General features: G+C 51.0%; 1 protein-coding gene across 2 annotated transcripts in view; it reads left to right on the forward strand.

Moving 5' to 3' along the window:
* Window positions 1–560: 560 nt before the first annotated feature.
* The window catches only part of CABLES1 (Cdk5 and Abl enzyme substrate 1), a 44,108-nt gene continuing 28,488 nt past the window's right edge, over window positions 561–16,180 (forward strand). Inside the window, exons 1-3 of one of the 2 annotated variants that reach the window (XM_038766726.1) lie at window positions 561–632; window positions 4,559–4,651; window positions 14,674–14,751. In XM_038766726.1, the coding sequence (XP_038622654.1) occupies window positions 4,623–4,651; window positions 14,674–14,751 (107 nt within the window). In that variant the 5' untranslated portion in view covers window positions 561–632; window positions 4,559–4,622. Of the gene's footprint in view, window positions 633–767; window positions 852–4,558; window positions 4,652–14,673; window positions 14,752–16,180 lie in introns of those variants that run through there. The other variant, XM_038766727.1, reaches the window with a different exon arrangement.

The raw sequence follows: 16,180 nt of genomic DNA on the forward strand, positions 1-16,180 counted from the left end.
AAGTGAAGTGACTTGCCCAAAGTCACACAGCTGACAATTGGCAGAGCTGGGATTTGAACCTACGACCTCTGACTCCCAAGCCCGTGCTGTTTCCATTGAGCCACGCTAGACATGTTAAGACATGTTAAGTTTGAGATAATGGGAGGATATCGAGGTAGAGATGACTTGAAGACAGGAGGAAATGCGAGACTGCAGAGAGGGAGAGAGATCAGGGTATGTGCTTAACAAATACCCCTATTATTATTTTGCAGATGTAATAAGCAGGTGGGAATATGCCCTCTACAGGGTTCACAGTTATTGGAGGTTATTGCCAAAAGAAGGGATTCCCATTTTGAAATCTACATTTGAAAGGCAAACCTGACTTCATATTTCTTTTGGGGCAGTCTAGAGATTAACTGAAAGGTCATCAACGGCCTGGTGATTACTTGGACATTGGGAGCTAAATCCAATTATTATTTTAGTAGTAGTAGCAATAGCGGCAACAGCAAAAAACGTTAAAAGCCTCCTCAAAGCGTGGAATTCTGGGAAGGCTGTAACTGCGGCAGGCACTGGCGGTTACTGGAGGCTGGTGACAGTTGAGACGGTTGGGCTCTGAGCCGCCAGGTGCCCAAAACTCTGCTCCTCTAAATACGGTACCCTCCTGGTTTTCATTGTTTTCATTTCTGTACTTATCCTTGGCCTTGTCTTTGGTGCTTTCGAGTTTTTATTGTTCCATCTTTCCTTATATGTCTGTCGTCGGTCCCCTGACCGATGCGAACGTTAGGAGTGGTGGAGAGCCTTGAAGCCAGTCATGAGGAATTTCTGCTTGCCGGACAGCGGGAAGGCAGTGGAGGGATTTGAGGAGAGGGCAGGTGAGAGATGAATGATGAGACAACCTATAGTATGGATGGGAAGGGGAAGAGGCTGGAGGCAGGGAGACCAGTGGGGAGGCCAATTCAACAATTTAGCCATTTGGGTGGAGAGGAATGACTGGTAGGACCAGCAGGATTGAGCAGTAGATTGAACGTGACAGTTGAAAGACAGCAAGGGGTCCAAGAGGACACCAAGGTCGCAGGCTTCTGGAACAGGGAGGATGATGATGTCAAGGACAGACATGGAAAAGTCCGGAGGAAGAGAGGCTTTAAGAGGGAAGGCGAGGAGTCCAGTTTGGGACACGTCGAGTTCGCAGGGTCGGCGGGGCGTCCAAGCGGATCATAGGTTGGTTGAGTAGCCACAGGGCCGGAGAGGTAAATCTGGGAGTCAACTAAGGAGAGGTGACAGTGGTTGAGCTCCCCGAGGAAATGCAGGGAGAGTGAGGAGAATTGGGGACCCAGAACCGAGCCGTGCGGGAAGCCCACAGCTGGGACAGAGAGGCTGAAAAAGAGCCAGTGAACAAGAATGAGGAGAGGCCCAAGAAGTACGAGGAGGAGGACAGAGTTAATATCGGGTAATATCTAATGTTGCTAATATCTCACCCTGAATCTGCCACTTACCTGCTCTGTGCCTCTCCCTTTCCTCATCTGTAAAACGGGGATTCAGTGCCTGTTCTCTCTTCCCCTTCCCCATAAGGGACAGGGACGGTGTGATCTGATCGAATTGGATCTGCCCTAATGCTTAGTACAGTGCTTGGCACCAAGCAAGAGCTAAACAGACACCACAATGATTATTATAATCTTCTTATCATTGCCAAAATTGAGACCTGACCCTATTCCTTCTCACCCTTTAATAAACACACTTGGGCCCAATCTTCTTCTTCTTCTTTGACTGCCATCTTCCTCTCTGATGGCTACTTGGCCTTTGCTTCAAACACGCTCGGGGCTTCCCTATCCTGAAACACCTTGTTTGGGCCCCACTGAACCAGCTAGCTATTGTTTTAACTCCCTCCTTCCCCTCCTGCCCCAGTTCCTCGAATGGGTCATACACGTCATCTTCACTTGAATATCTGGCCGACACCTGAAACTTCACTTGTCCAAAGCAGAACTCCTTATCTTCTCACCCAAACTTTGTCCTCCCCATGATTTTTCCCATCACTGTAGACAACACCAGCATCATTCCTGTCTCACAAAGCTTACGAAGTCCGTAACCTTTGCGTTATCCTCGACTCCTCTCTCTCATTCAACCTACATATCAAATCTGTCACTAAATCCTCTCGGTTCAACCTTCACAACGTAGCTAACCTCACCTCCTTGCTGACCTTTATGCCTCCTGTCTCTCCCCTCTCCAGTCCATACTTCACTCACTACAGAAACATTCAGTTCAGGTTTCCCTATTCCTCAAGAACCTCAGTGGTTGCCCATCCACCTCCACATCAAACAGAAACTCCTCACCATTGGCTTCAAAGCACTCAGTCACCATGCCCCTCCTCCTCCTCACTACTCTTCTACTACAGCCCAGCCCGCACACTTGCTTCTCTAATGCCAACTTACTCACTTTACCTCGATCTCATCAGTCTTGCTGCCAACTTCTCGCCCACTTCCTACCTCTGGCCTGGAATGCCCTCCTTCATATCTGACAGGTGATTACTTTCCCCACCATCAGCTTATTGAAGGCACCACTTATTGAAGGCACATCTCCTCCAAGAGGCCTTCCCTGACTGAGCCCTCTTTCCTCTTCTCCTACTCCCTTCTGCGCCACTCCTATTTGCTCCCTTTATTCACCCCTCCCTCAGTCCCACAGCACTCAGTTATGTATCTGTAATTTATTTATAGTAATATCCGATTCCCCCTCTAGACTCTAAGCTCATTGTGGGCAGGGAATGTGTCTGGTATATTGTTATATTGTTCTCTTTCAAGTGCTTAGTACAGAGCTCTGCATTCAGTAAGCTCACGATAAATACGATTGATTGACATCATTCTCCCATGCCCTCTTTGACTGTCTGCGATCCATTCTGTGCCCCCTTCACTCCAAAGAGATTGTTCTCTCCATGGTCATCAATCACCTTCTTGTCAAGTCTAACAGACTCTACTCTATCATGGTCCTCCTCCTCCTCCTCTCAGCTGCCTCTGACACTGGGGTCCACTCCCTTTTCTTCTTGAAACACCACCTAGCCATGGGTTTTATGACAACCCTCTCCTGGTTCTCCTCCTACCTCTCTGGCTGATCTTCTCAGACTCTTTCACCGGCCCTTCCTCTGGCCACTAATCAGGGGTGCCCCTCAAAGCTGTCTTCTGGATTCCCCCTCTCTTCTCACTTTACACTCCCTCCCTTCGCTAGCTCACCTCTCCACAAGACTTCATCTATCACCTCTTTGCAGATGACCCTGAAATCTACCCTCACCTAGCTCCCCTGTCTGTCTCCCCTTCTAGACTGTAAGCTCATGGTAGCAGGGAATGTATTATATTGTTATATTGCACTGTCCTATGTGCTTAGTACAGAGCTCTACTCACAGTAAGCGCTCAATAAATACTATTAACTGACCGACTGACTGACTTCAGCCTTCCTCCTTCTCTCACGTTTCCTCTTGCCCTCAGGGCATCTCAACATGGTTCCATGTGTCCCTCAAGTTCAATATGTCCAAGACTGACTTCCTCATCTGTGAGCCCCATGGAATGGACCTAATCGCCTTGTATAATAACAATAATGACGATGATGGTATTCATTAACCACTTACTACATTCCAGGCACCGTACTAAGCACTGGGGTGGATACAAGCAAATCAGGTTGGACACTGCCCCTCTCCCATATGAGGCTCACAGTCTCAATCCTCTTTTACAGGTGAGGTAACTGAGGCCCAGATAAGTGAAGTCACTTGCCCAAGGTCACACAGCAGACAAGTGGTGGAGTCAGGATTAGAACCCACAACATTTTGACTCCCATGGCCATGCTTTATCCACTGTGTGATAATAATAATAATAATAACAATGATGGTATTTGTTAAGCACTTACTACGTGCCAGGCACTGTACTAAGCAGCATGGCATAGTGGGTACTGCACAGGCTTAGGAGTCAGAAAGTCATGGGTTCTAAACCCGGCTCCATCACTTATCAGCTGTGTGACCTTGGGTAAGTCACTTCTCTTCTCTGGGCCTCAATTACCTCATTTATAAAATGGGGCTCGATACTGTGATTCCCCACATGGGACAGGGACTGTATCCAACCTGATTTGCTTTGTAACTACCCCAGCAATAATACAGTGCCTTGCACATAGTAAGCACTTAACAAATACAATAATAATAATAAAATAACTAAGTTCTGGGGTGGATACAACCAAATCGGGTTGGATGCAGTCCTTGTTCCATGTGGGGCTCAGAGTCTCAATCCCCCTCTTACAGATGAGGTCACTGAGGCACGGAGACTTGCCCAAGGTCACACAGCAGACAAGTGGCAGAGCCGGGATTAGAACCCATGACATTCTGATTCCCGGGCCCGTGCTTGGTCCACTATGCCAGGCTGCTTCTCATGCTGCCGTATGTATCCCAGAGCTCAGTTCAGTGCTTAGCACACAGCTTCCTAAATACTTCAGTGATAATAACAGCCCCTCTGTCGGATCAACTTGCCTCTTCCGTCGGGTGTTTCCTTTCCGCCTTCCTCAGCCGTCCAGGTGGGAATTCACCGGGCTCTCCAATTGCTGTGTTCTCCAGGTGCCGGACCCTGTCAGGTTCTCCCAGACCGAAGAACTTCAAGAAGGTCCATTTTATCAAGAGCATGCGGCAGCACGACACCAGAAACGGCAGGTAGGACACGAACCAGCTCTCGGGAGCTGGCTTTTTTGGGCTTCGGGGGGGCCAGGGGGCCAGCACGGGAGATGGGGGATCAGTCAGGCCAAGGGGAGTGTGAATTTGAGGATCCCCTGTTGTGTTCCAAATGAAGAGAACCAACGTCAGCCCCTCCACACCCCTCAACCTTGTCGAAGGACTGCCCCGTGTCAAGGTCAGGGGTCTGGATTTGGATGGAAACCGTCATTGAAAGCGATGGAAGCATGTTCTGCTGCTGTGGGTTGTAGCGGGGCTGAGGCAGATGCCACTGGATGTACCCTCAGGAAACTGGGACACGGAATGGCCTTTCTGGACCAGCGGCCCCCCATATTCACCCGAGGCTGGCCACCCAGCCAAACCCTGCCCTCCGAGGAAAGAGCCCCAGTGGGCTGGCTTGGCCCCCAGTGTTGCAGTGCCATTGGATCAGCCGTTGTTCTCTCTGAGAGCCCCTTCCCTCCGCCACCACAGGAACTCCAGTTCCTAGTGCCACCGGTGGTTCGGGAGAGCGGAGAAAATCCTCGCTTTTCAAACGCCTTTCATCCAGTCTGCAGCCCGAATGGACTTTGGCGGCAGCCTCTGATCTGTTTGGCACGTTCCATGCTTCACCCGGTTTTCTGGGGAGAGGGAATTCCAGTAGTTAGAAATTCCCTCCAAGTGGACTGAGCCCTTCAGTTAGGTCATCAGGACATCAGAACCATCGATTAGGTTGTTTCTGAGATTTAACAGCCTAAAATGGGAAGAAAGCTAACTGAATGATCATTTGTGCAGGGGCTTCGAATGGGGTTGGGGCCTGGGGGTGGGCAAGGGGCTGAACATTCCTTTAAAAGAATTAAATAAGGTTCCAAAAGCGTACACCTTGATCAGATCATTTTGGTCCTACGCCCACGGCCCGGTCTGATGCCCACCTTGACGGTCCCCTTTTCCCACCCGGCTCCAGCTCGGGTCTGCCAGTCAGTGTGGATGTAACTGCCCTGGGCCCTCTGGTCCGAGTTCAGCCTGGCCAATAAATACCGGGTTTACTTGCCGAATTGCCTCCAGTCAATCGCATTTATTGAGCGCTGACTGTGTGCAGAGCACTGTACTAAACGCTTAGGAGAGTACAGTGTAATAGATACATTCCCTGCCCACAACACAGTTTCTGCCCCTACCCCGCCTCTGGTTTTTGAGGAGGAGAGAGAATATTTTTGGTAAGCAGTGATAGCAGCAAGTAGTACGCCGCAGATGCAGGCTTCTGCTTTGGGAGATTCTCCCCTGAGACATGGAAGCTCCCAGAATTGGGAAAAGGGAAGGGACATGGAAGGTAAATTTACTGTGTACAGCACTTGGGAAAGTGCAGGAGAACTAAGAAACCCACAGGTCTTAAGTGCCCGCTTACCTTTTTCTTCATTCTTCCCTCCTTTCTTTCCTTCTTTTTGCTCTGCTCTTCCCCTTATTGCTAGACTTCAATAGATTAAAAAGGTGACACGTTAAATTCTTACTATGTGCCAAGCACTGTACTAAGCTCTTAGATAGATACAAGACAATCAAGTCAGACACAGTCCCTGGCCCACAGGACGTCCCACATGAAGTTCACAGTCTAAGTGGGAAGGAGAACAAGTATTGAATCCCCATTTTATAGATGAGGATATTGAAGCCTAGAGAAATTAAGTGACTTGCCCAAGGTCACGTAGCAGGCAAGTGGCAGAGCCAGGATCAGAATCCAGATCTTCTGACAGCCAGGCCTGTGATCTTTCTACTAGATCACACTGCCCCTCCAGTTGTTATTCTTAATTCTCATCTGACCTGTGAAACAGTTCCACCCCTGTTTTTAGGAAGCGAAGGATTCTTGCCCCAAAGAGGGGCAATTATGTACGTATATGGTTTGCAAAAGGGAATGAAATGGGCATTCTCTGTGCTTTCCTCCCCCGTCTCAGATGGCCTCATCCCAGGCTGCAAAGGGAGATGGGCTCACCCTTGACTGGCTGGGGCTTTGGCTCGGGTTAGTGTTCGGCCCTGCGGCTAGTCGGAGCCAGGTTCTCTCTTGGGTGGAGGAAGGTGAAGGTAAGAGGCCTGTCGGTGGCATCTACACCTCTCTAGAGATGGACTCTCCTCAGGCACCGAGTTTCTGAAGAGTCCCCATCCAGGGTCACGTTGAATCAGAAGTGCCTCCTCTTACTCTTCCTTCTCCTCTCATTCTTCCTCCTCCTCTTCTTCCTCCTCCTCCTCTCTTTCCTCCTCCTCCTCATTCTTCCTCTTTCTTCTTCTTCTTCCTCTTCTTCTTCCTCCTTCTCCCTCCTTCTACTTCTCCCTCATTCTTCTTTTCCCTCCTCCTCCACTTCATCCTACTCCTCCTCCCAACAGGGCCCTGAAAATGAAATTCCGTGGTGGCAAAGGATCTGCAGTGCCAACCATACCATCGTGAAGCGACGTCAGAATCTGAATAGATGTGTTTTGGTTTGGGGCGAAGAGATGAGTGAAATTTCCCCTTAGAGGCTGAAATGCCTGACTTCTCCACCCAGTTAATTCTCAGGGTTTCCAGCTGCCGACATATTCAGATTCCCCTTGAAGTTCTGATTTATCAGAGCAGAGGTGGAGCATAAATTTGTCTTTGATGGGAATGACAAGCATCACTTTTGTGATGCCATGTCCATGCTTTGGGTCCCCGGCAACCTCTGCCCGGACAGGTATAATCATACCTGTACATGTATTTATATGTTTTACATGTACACACATGAAACTTCAAGTTTCCTTCAGCCTTAAGCCACACCACCATGCAGACTGTTCCTCTCGAGCCCTGCTCTTATCAGAGCTCTTTCCCGTGGGTCTCCGGCTGGAATCCCCTTCCCTTCAGGGCTGGGAACTTGAAAGCTCCTGGACCGTTAGGTCAGACGGGTGACTGTTGTCCTGACTGGCTGGCCGATGACCCAGAGAGCGAGCTGGGCATTTGGGCGGACAGTTTGGGCACTAGCATGCCGGGGCACCGTCCTCGGCCCTAGAGAGGCCTCCTGGGACACAGGGCCGGCCGGGATCCGTGGCCTCTCCCTCGGTTTGGCTGGTGAGCAGATCTGCCACCGACTCCTCCATCGGAGGGGTGGAGCAAGGGATGTGGCAAGACAGTGGACGAGGAGGTTGGGCAGAGCAGCACTTGAGGATGCGGACATTCTCAGACTCCCAGATGGCCAGTGACAGTGGTCCGGACAGCCAGCTCAGCCTGCAACAAAATTTAACGAGGTGGGCTCTGGGTAACATCCCCGGTGAAATGAAGATTGGGGAACCAGCATTTTTTTCCCCTGATTATTCCCTGCATCCATACTTTTAGTATGATCCCTAAGGTGGGACCAGAAACGCTGGGGTTTGGGTATATTTGGAGGGACCCGAGAGGCATGGTGACACACAGGTAGCTGTCCCCCTCGCCCCACCACAGCTCCCAGTCCATGGAATTCTGATCCTTTTTCCTACCTTTAAACTCCATTTCTTCCCTCTACCTGTAGTGTAGTGTCGGTCTCCTCCTCTAGACTGTAAACTCCTCGAGGGCAGGAACTCTTTTATATTGTCCTCTCCCAAGTGCTCAGCCAAGTGCTCCCCAGAGTAAGCACTCAGTTAATGCTATTATACTTCTGATTAATTCATTTTAGTGTCCGTCTCCCGTACTAGACGATAAGGTTCTTGAGGGCAGGGATAGCGTCTGCCAATTCGATTGTATTCCCCCAAGCACTTAGTCAAGGGCCCTGCATAAAGACTCTAAATATTATTGCCTGGTCAACTGATAATAATAATAATAATGGCATTTATTAAGCGCTTACTATGTGCAAAGCACTTTTCTAAGCGCTGGGGAGGTTACAAGGTGATCAGGTTGTCCCATATGGGTCTCACGGTTTTAATCCCCATTTTGCAGATGAGGGAACTGAGGTCCAGAGAAGTTAAGTGACTTGCCCAAAGTCACACAGCTGGCAAGTGGCGGAGACGGGATTTGAACCCATGACCTCTGACTCCAAAGCCCGTGCTCTTTCCACTGAGCCACGCTGCTTCTACATATAAAAGCATATATTATATTGTAAGCTCTCTGCAGGATCATGCCTGCTATTCATATTGCACGCCTAGCCCAGTGCTCTGCCCACAGTGAGCACTCAGTAAACACTACTGATGGATTGATTGGATTGAATGAGTGCACGGATGGTTGCCTGGCTGACCACAGCCTCCCCTTTGAGGAGTGGACAGCTTCTTGGGATGGGAGAGGTTAAGGGAAATGGGACCTGTGACATAAAGATCTTCCCAGGGAATGTTTCCATCCTTAACTGGCACCCAGTAGTCAGTCTGACGCGAGGCACTGTTGACCAACGAGGTGGTAGTGGCTGGGAATGGAGCAGCTTCCCAAAGAAACACCAAGTAGCTTTGAGGAAAATGGCAGGAAGTGGCTCTGATCCAGTAGACTTTTTGTCACGTGGTGAAATGTTTCCTTCTACTCTTTCAGACCCTCTCTTCCATCCCTGCCGCTTGTTTGCTTTTTGACCCTGGGCAAATCACTTCATTTCTCTGTGCCTCAGTTTCCTCACCTGGGGATTGCAACTGTGAGACCCATGTGGAACAGGGACTGTGTCCAACCTAATTTGCTCGTATCCACACCAGTGCTTAGTACAGCGCCCGGTGCATAGTAAGCACTTAACGAATACCATTATTATTATCATCCCCTTGGATTGGGTCAGCTAGGCAGCTTAGTGGGAGCATCGCGGATGGGCTTCAGCTGTGTCTGACGCACTTCATTCAGAAAAAAGACTTTAGAGGAGCCACGATTTCTGATCCTCGGGCCAAAAAGCCATTGGGATGCCCGAGGGAGCAATTTGAGTGTTTCGTATTATTGTCATTCAGTCCATCATATTTATTGAGCGCTTACTGAGTGCAGCACATTGGACTAAGCAGCTGGGAGAGGACGATGCAATAAGGTCGGTCGATAGGATCCCCGCCCTCAAGGAGCTCTCAGCCTGGAGGGGGTGACAGAAGCCCATTTCCGTAAGCGAGCAGTGAAGGGCTTGGTTCTTCCCAAAATGGGAAGCAGATTGGAGACCCGTTTTGCTTTCTCGTCCTTTGGTAGCGAGGGAAATTTGTCCCGGGCACTTCCCAACTTCAGCCCAGCCTCAGGGCGCCCCAGTGCTCACCAAGGGTGTGACATGGAGGCCGAAGCCCCCGGCATTGGGTCCGCGGAGCATTCGGCTCTCCCGGGGGTTGGGGCCGCGGCTGTCCATCCCCAGAATTCCCGACCTTTCTGGCATTTGGGACTCTCAGGTGGTCTCCACCAGGCACCCGCCTCTGGCTTCGAGTTCCTGGAAACTCTGTCTCCGGTCACTGAAAGCCAGAAGCCCAAGCCCGCGGCTCCAGTCCACCGTTCTCTGGCCGGGCCGATTAGTAGCCGCCCCTCCGGGCAGCTGTCTGGCGGCCACCGGTTGCAAGTGTGCTGACTAGAGGAACTGGAATTGGTTCCGACAGCACCGCTAGCTGTGAGCAGGGCACAGGGGCTGGAGAGGGAGAGGAGGCTCACAGTAAAAATGGGAGGCATAGCTCCTGCCCTCGAGGAGCTTACAGTGCAGGGACAGACCAGATACCTGCCATGGAACATCTACCGAAGCCAGTGAATTTATTTCTAAAATGTAGCCTCTTTGGCGACCCTTCTTGGAGGCCGCTCCCCACCCCAAATAATAAGGTGAATGTGCTTTTTGAGAAGTCTTAACGCCTTTTTTGGACAGGGGCACCACATTTTGGTTCAACTTTCCAAAGAAACAGAGGCACTGGAGCTTAGTTTTCTGAAGCCCCTGACATAATGAATACGTACGTAATCATGAGCCAAAATACCTGCTCATCACCTGGTTAGCTAGTCAATGACCGTCTCATTCTCTCTCCCTTTTGTTTTCTCTTCCCTCTAGTTTTCTCCCGGTGTTCTCTCTCTGCCACTGTCCTCCTCTGGCCCTGCTCTCCTCTGCCACTCTCTCAACGTGACTCTTGCCCTAGTGTGCATATGTGAGTTTGTGTGTATTTGTGCCCCTGTCCCTCTGAGGGCGTGTCTTAGCTTGAGGCCTGTCCCTGTATGCTTTTGTGTTGTTTTGTGGGTGTGTGTGAGTGTGTTTTGGGGAGAAAGGGCATGGAAGACAACTGGGCAGTTGGGCTGGCAATGTGCAATCAGTGCAGTGGGCATTTGGTGTTGGGGGGGTGCTGCTTGGGGAGAACAGTCTGGAAGGGAGAGACCTTGGCATTGTGTGAGAAGTGGAACTGTGAGTGGAAGGACTGAGGCCGTGGGGTATGGGCAAGTACTCCGTGGGATGCTGGGAAAGAAAGGGGGAGAGGTGGGCACTGCCAAAGAGGCAGAGTGAGTAGGAAGGGGCCCATATTGTATAAGGAGCGGGGAGAGAGTGGGGAAACTTTGTGTTCGGCCTGGAGGCAGGCAGCAGCCAAATCCTGTGACGAGCGTTGGAGGTGGGAGAGCTGCGCAGGTGGCCTGTGCCTCGCCTCGCCCCTCCCGCCGAAAAAGAGACATCCACCCCCGCTGGGACTGGACCAAGAGGCTCAGGCGGAGAATTCAACTGGAGGAATGGGGAAGATGCAGCAGCATCCTGGGGAAGGGTCTTGCAGAAGTAGTAATAGTAGCAGCAACAGTAGTAGCAGCAATAGTAATAGTATTTATTGAGCGCCCACTCGATATGGTGTGCTATACTTGGCATAACAAAGTGACCCGTTCCCTTCCCACAAGGAACTTCAAACTTAAAAATATTTCCAACTAAGGTGTCCCAAAACACATACATTAAGCGAGCAGACAGACACGCGTGAGTGGTAAAGAGGTGGTGAATAAGTCCATAAATGCTAGGATTGGCTGAAGGGATGATAGGATGCCCAGGATGCTAGGAAATAGGGGAGGGAAAGCTTGTTGGAGGAGTGGGTTTTAAGAGAGTTTTGAATCTAGGGAGAGCTGCGGTCTTGTCTGTTTCCCAGCCCGAGGTAGGGGATGGGGGCCGGAGAGTCGAGAGTGAGGTACAGTTAGAAGGTGGTAGGAAGGAGAAACAGCAGTTCTTACTTTGTATCGCTTTTTTTTTGCCCAAGGGAGAGGCTTTGTGTAGCCTTGGAATTGTTCTGGGAAATGGTACTTGAAGGCTAATATAGCTCACGCTCTTCTGTGCATATCCCAGTTCTCACTGAAAATGCAGTTTTCTTTGGCAGCCGAAGCCAATGAAGAGCCACTTCTTGGGTTTTGACAGGTTTTGCACGGGTCATTTAAATTCGTTCCAGTTTGGCTTTGAGAGTCCTGGGGGGCCGTGGACAGGAGGGGCCCCGGAGCCTCCTAGCTAGGGTGTGGCGTGGTATAGTTCCCCAGCGTGCAGCCTGGACCTGGAGTTCCCCAGAGAAAGATCCAGACACGGAGGGTTTCTCAGGCCAATTCCAAGCTGGGAGTGCAGTGGGCAGTTGATCAAAGTTTGAATGGCAGACCGGTGGACGCTGAAGTTTGTCCTCGGCCTGGTCCAGCGGGGTTGCCGAAGCAGCCTTTGAAGGAAGGCCGCGCATCCTTAGGAGACAGAGGACCCGGCTTCTAATTCCGGCTCCGCCACTGGCCCACTGCATGACTCCTCCTCTGTCAAATGGGGGACAAGATAACTGTTCTCTTCTTTTAAGACTGTGAACCCTGGGTGGGACAGGGACCATCACTGAGCCGGTTACCTTGTCTCTCTCCCAATACTTGGCACACACAGTAAGCACTTAACAAAGAGCACCACCATGGCGATGATTATTAGGGAAGTATGGGGGCAGTTTTCAGAGCAGTCAAAAACAGTCGCCAGGGAACCACCTGCAGCAGCACAGGATGGCGGGCACGGAAGCGCAGGGAGACAGCGGTTGCCTTCTCTCCCTGACTCCCGCTGCCCGGGGTCATGGCGGGCATCCTGCTGCTGTGAGCTGTGTTCTACCGGTGCCCCTCCACTGCCCTGTAAACAATCTTCTGGCATGAATATGTGGCTGCCAAAGCAGAAATCTGCAACAGGAGCCCCGGCGGTGCCCGTGTCAGTGAGGGGGTAAATCGAGGGCAAGACTAGTTGCCGTTTATTCATATCTCCCTGCTGCTGCCATGCCAGCTGCCCCTTGTCGACTCCCACTGTCATCGTGGCCAAAAGCGGGCCTTTTGGGGGTCCTGTGGCCGGCTTTTGGGAAGGGGAACCAGAGGCCAAATCTCCACGAAGTCCAACTTGGCCTGAGTCTACCCGTGTTGGCAGGAAGACCCACACCTGTTTATGACTAGGCCTTTGTAAAATGGGCTAGGACCCCAAATCCATGAGGCCACCCTGGCTCCTTGGTGAGAGGGTTGGTGCAGGGAGGCTGAAATCGTGAGCCTGCTGGTTCTGTAGCTACACTTCTCACCCTTCCTTTCCCCTGGAGGAGAGGGGACCTGGTGCCCTCCCCATTTCAGCTGGGTCCATGTGGGCTCATGGTAGGTGTGGGCTCCAAGACACCCCTTCTCAGTGAGGCTGGGGCCCAGGTATGATTGGTTTATCGACTGAACAGTAGCCTCTCTCCTAGGTGATGGCAGTTGTCCCAGCATGGCCTCTGTAGATTTTAGCCTCAGTTAATAGAAGGCATCAGAAGAGAGGCAGCGGAGCCTAGTGGAGAGAGCAGGGGACTGGGATCAATCAATCAATCAAATTTATTGAGCGCTTATTGTGTGCAGAGCACTGTACTAAGCACTTGGTAGAGTGCTTCCAGACTGTGAGCCCACTGTTGGGTAGGGACCGTCTCTGTATGTTGCCAACTTGTACTTCCCAAGCGCTTAGTGCAGTGCTCTGCACACAGTAAGTGCTCAGTAAATACGATTGATTGATTGAGAGTACAATATAACGGAACTAGCAGACATGTTCACTGCCCATAATGAGTTTACAGTCTAGGGGGGAGACGGACATTCGTATGAATAAATAAGTAATTTAGAATATATAATATAAAGACACATAAGTGCTGTGGGTTTGAGGGGAGAGTATCAAGCGTCCAAAGGTCAGCGATTGAAGTGCATAGACAACGGAGAAGGGAGAGAGAGCCGGGGAATAGAGGGCTTAATCTGGGAAAGCCTCTTGGAGGAAATGTGACTTTAGTAAAGTTTTGAAAGCGGAGAAAGTGTTGGTCTGGTGTATATGAAGGGGGAAGGGAGTTCCAGGCTAGGGGGAGGACTTGGGAAAGGGGTCAGCGGCAAGATAGATGAGATGAGGGGCCCAGTGAGAAAGCTGGCGCTAGAAGAGCAGAGTGTGCGGGCTGGGCTGAAGTAAGAGATTAATAGGTGGAGTATGGCAAGGGCGAGCGGATTGAGTGCTTTAAAGCGAATGTCTCCTGGGAGACAGGAGACCCGGTTTCGAGGCCCAGCTCAGCCACAGACCTGTTCTGGGACCTCAGTTTCCTCATTCATAAAATGGGAATGTGTGATTCACATGCCCCATGAGGGACAGGGTCCCGGGTCTGATCTGCTAACCCTCTATCCACCCCATGATAGATAGAGTGCATAGTCAGCACTCAGTAAGTACCCCAATGATTAATATATCTTTGAATGGCTCTAATGATTTATTCATCAGACTGCACCCATTGTGAAGTATCTCCAACCTTCAGATTTGTGCCCCCGTGAATGTTTTTTTTTCTTTCTTTCATTCATCCCAGGGAGCCACCAAATTATTTTGAATTTGGTAGGGATGGGCTAGGTTGATAGTCATCCTAGTTCTCGACCTTTCTATATCCGTTTCAGCCCTCGTCTGACCGCCTCGTTAGGCAAGGCGCCCACGTCTCTGACCGGAGACGTTAATGAAGTAGCGGGTGTGTTCCCATTCAAGTTGAGCAGAGGGTTTCCGCTGTTCTCCAAGCTGGCCCTCGGCTTCCTTCTCCCAGGAACGTGGGAGTCCAGACCCGTCTTGGAATGGGAGAAACGCCGACCAGCTTGCTGCCGATGCTCGTGCTGTGGGTTTGACTTTCTGAACTTGAGGCCCTGCATTTAGTTTGTTTGTCTGTTGTTCTTTTTTTAGAATAGTCCTTATCAGTGGCAGAAGATCCTTCTGTAGTATATTTTCAGTGCTGCCGTACCGAGACTGTACCCAAGTCGGGTATGTATATGCATGCGTTTTCTGGAGCTTCTCTGGTTCAAAGACTGCCCCGCGCCGGTCCCGGCGGCGGCGAGGCCTCCCCATGCCCGGGAGAGACGGGTCCGTTCGGAAACCAAGACTTGTCCTCTGTCGCTTCTGGCCCGAAAGCTCATCTTGGGGCCGCGGGTCTTGGCGAAGGGGTGTCAACGTGGGGGCTGACCTGAGCTCTACCTTATGGTGGAGGGAGGGGGAAGGGGCAGGTTACAGCGTGGCATCAGCCCCGGGTTCCCCCTGTGCGGGCTCCAGCCGAGCCCTGGCACTCACTGCCCTGCGATGGCTGCGGGCACGCTTACAGACGTTTCCTCTCGTGCCGCGTTCTACCCTCACCCGGCACGTACCTTTAGGGAAGGATGGTCCCTAAACCCCCAACTGGGTTCTCATCAATCGATCGGCCCATCAGTCGGTCATCGAGACGGGTCGAAGACTTACCGTGTTCAGAGCACTGTGCTGAGCCCTTGGGAGAGGTCAGATATGATCCCTGCCCTCAGAGAGCCTACTGTCTAAGGGTGGAGACCGACACTAAAATAATAATAATAATAATTATGGTGTTTAGTAAGCCGTTGCTATGTGCCAAGCATTGTACAAAACGCTGGGGTTTTGACCTAAAATAGTCAAGCCCCTCAATCCAAAACACAAATGGCAGAAGAACTCTGTGGCTTCAATCTATCAGGGGAAGGTGTATTATGTGCACAGCACTGAAGTGAACTCTTGGGTGAGTATAAAGGAGGGAAAAGACAGGAGCCCTGCCCTCATGGAGTTTACACCTCCCTTCCTTCCCTCCCTCCCTGCTTGACTTGATTATGACTGTGAGCCCCACGTGGGCCAGGGACTGTACCCAACCCGATTTTCTTCACTTCACCCCAGCGCTTAGTACAGTGCCAGGCACATAGGAAGTGTTTAGCAGATACAGCGGTTATTTGTGTGATCATTGACTTTGGAGCAAGAGGAGGCGGAGGGAGGGGAAGAGGAGAAGGACTGGGGAGAAGAGGCAGAAGCCTGGTTGGGTCCTCGGCCGTGGCTGGCAAAGTTCGGTTTAGGCATCTTTCCTCATGCTCTGCTTCCGGCCCCAAGGCCTTTTCCCGCTTCCTCTCTCCCTCCCTCTCCCAGGATGCTGGATCAGTGGGATTAAGGGGAAGCCGTGTTACACTAAACGTTGTAAGAAAACCCCTTATTTGTTAAGCACTTTCTAAGTGCCAAACCCTGTCCTGAGCATTGGGTTAGAGTCAACAGAATCATGTTGGACACAGTCACTGCCCCACATGAGACTCATTATCTGAGGTGGAGGGAGAATAGATATTTAATCCCCTTTTTACCAATGAGATAACTGAGGTGACGTCCCCAAGGTCACACAGCACACAAGTGGCAGAGACGGGACCAGAACCCGCATCTC

This window comes from Tachyglossus aculeatus, chromosome 25 (assembly GCF_015852505.1).
Source record: "Tachyglossus aculeatus isolate mTacAcu1 chromosome 25, mTacAcu1.pri, whole genome shotgun sequence".
Lineage (NCBI taxonomy): Eukaryota > Metazoa > Chordata > Mammalia > Monotremata > Tachyglossidae > Tachyglossus > Tachyglossus aculeatus.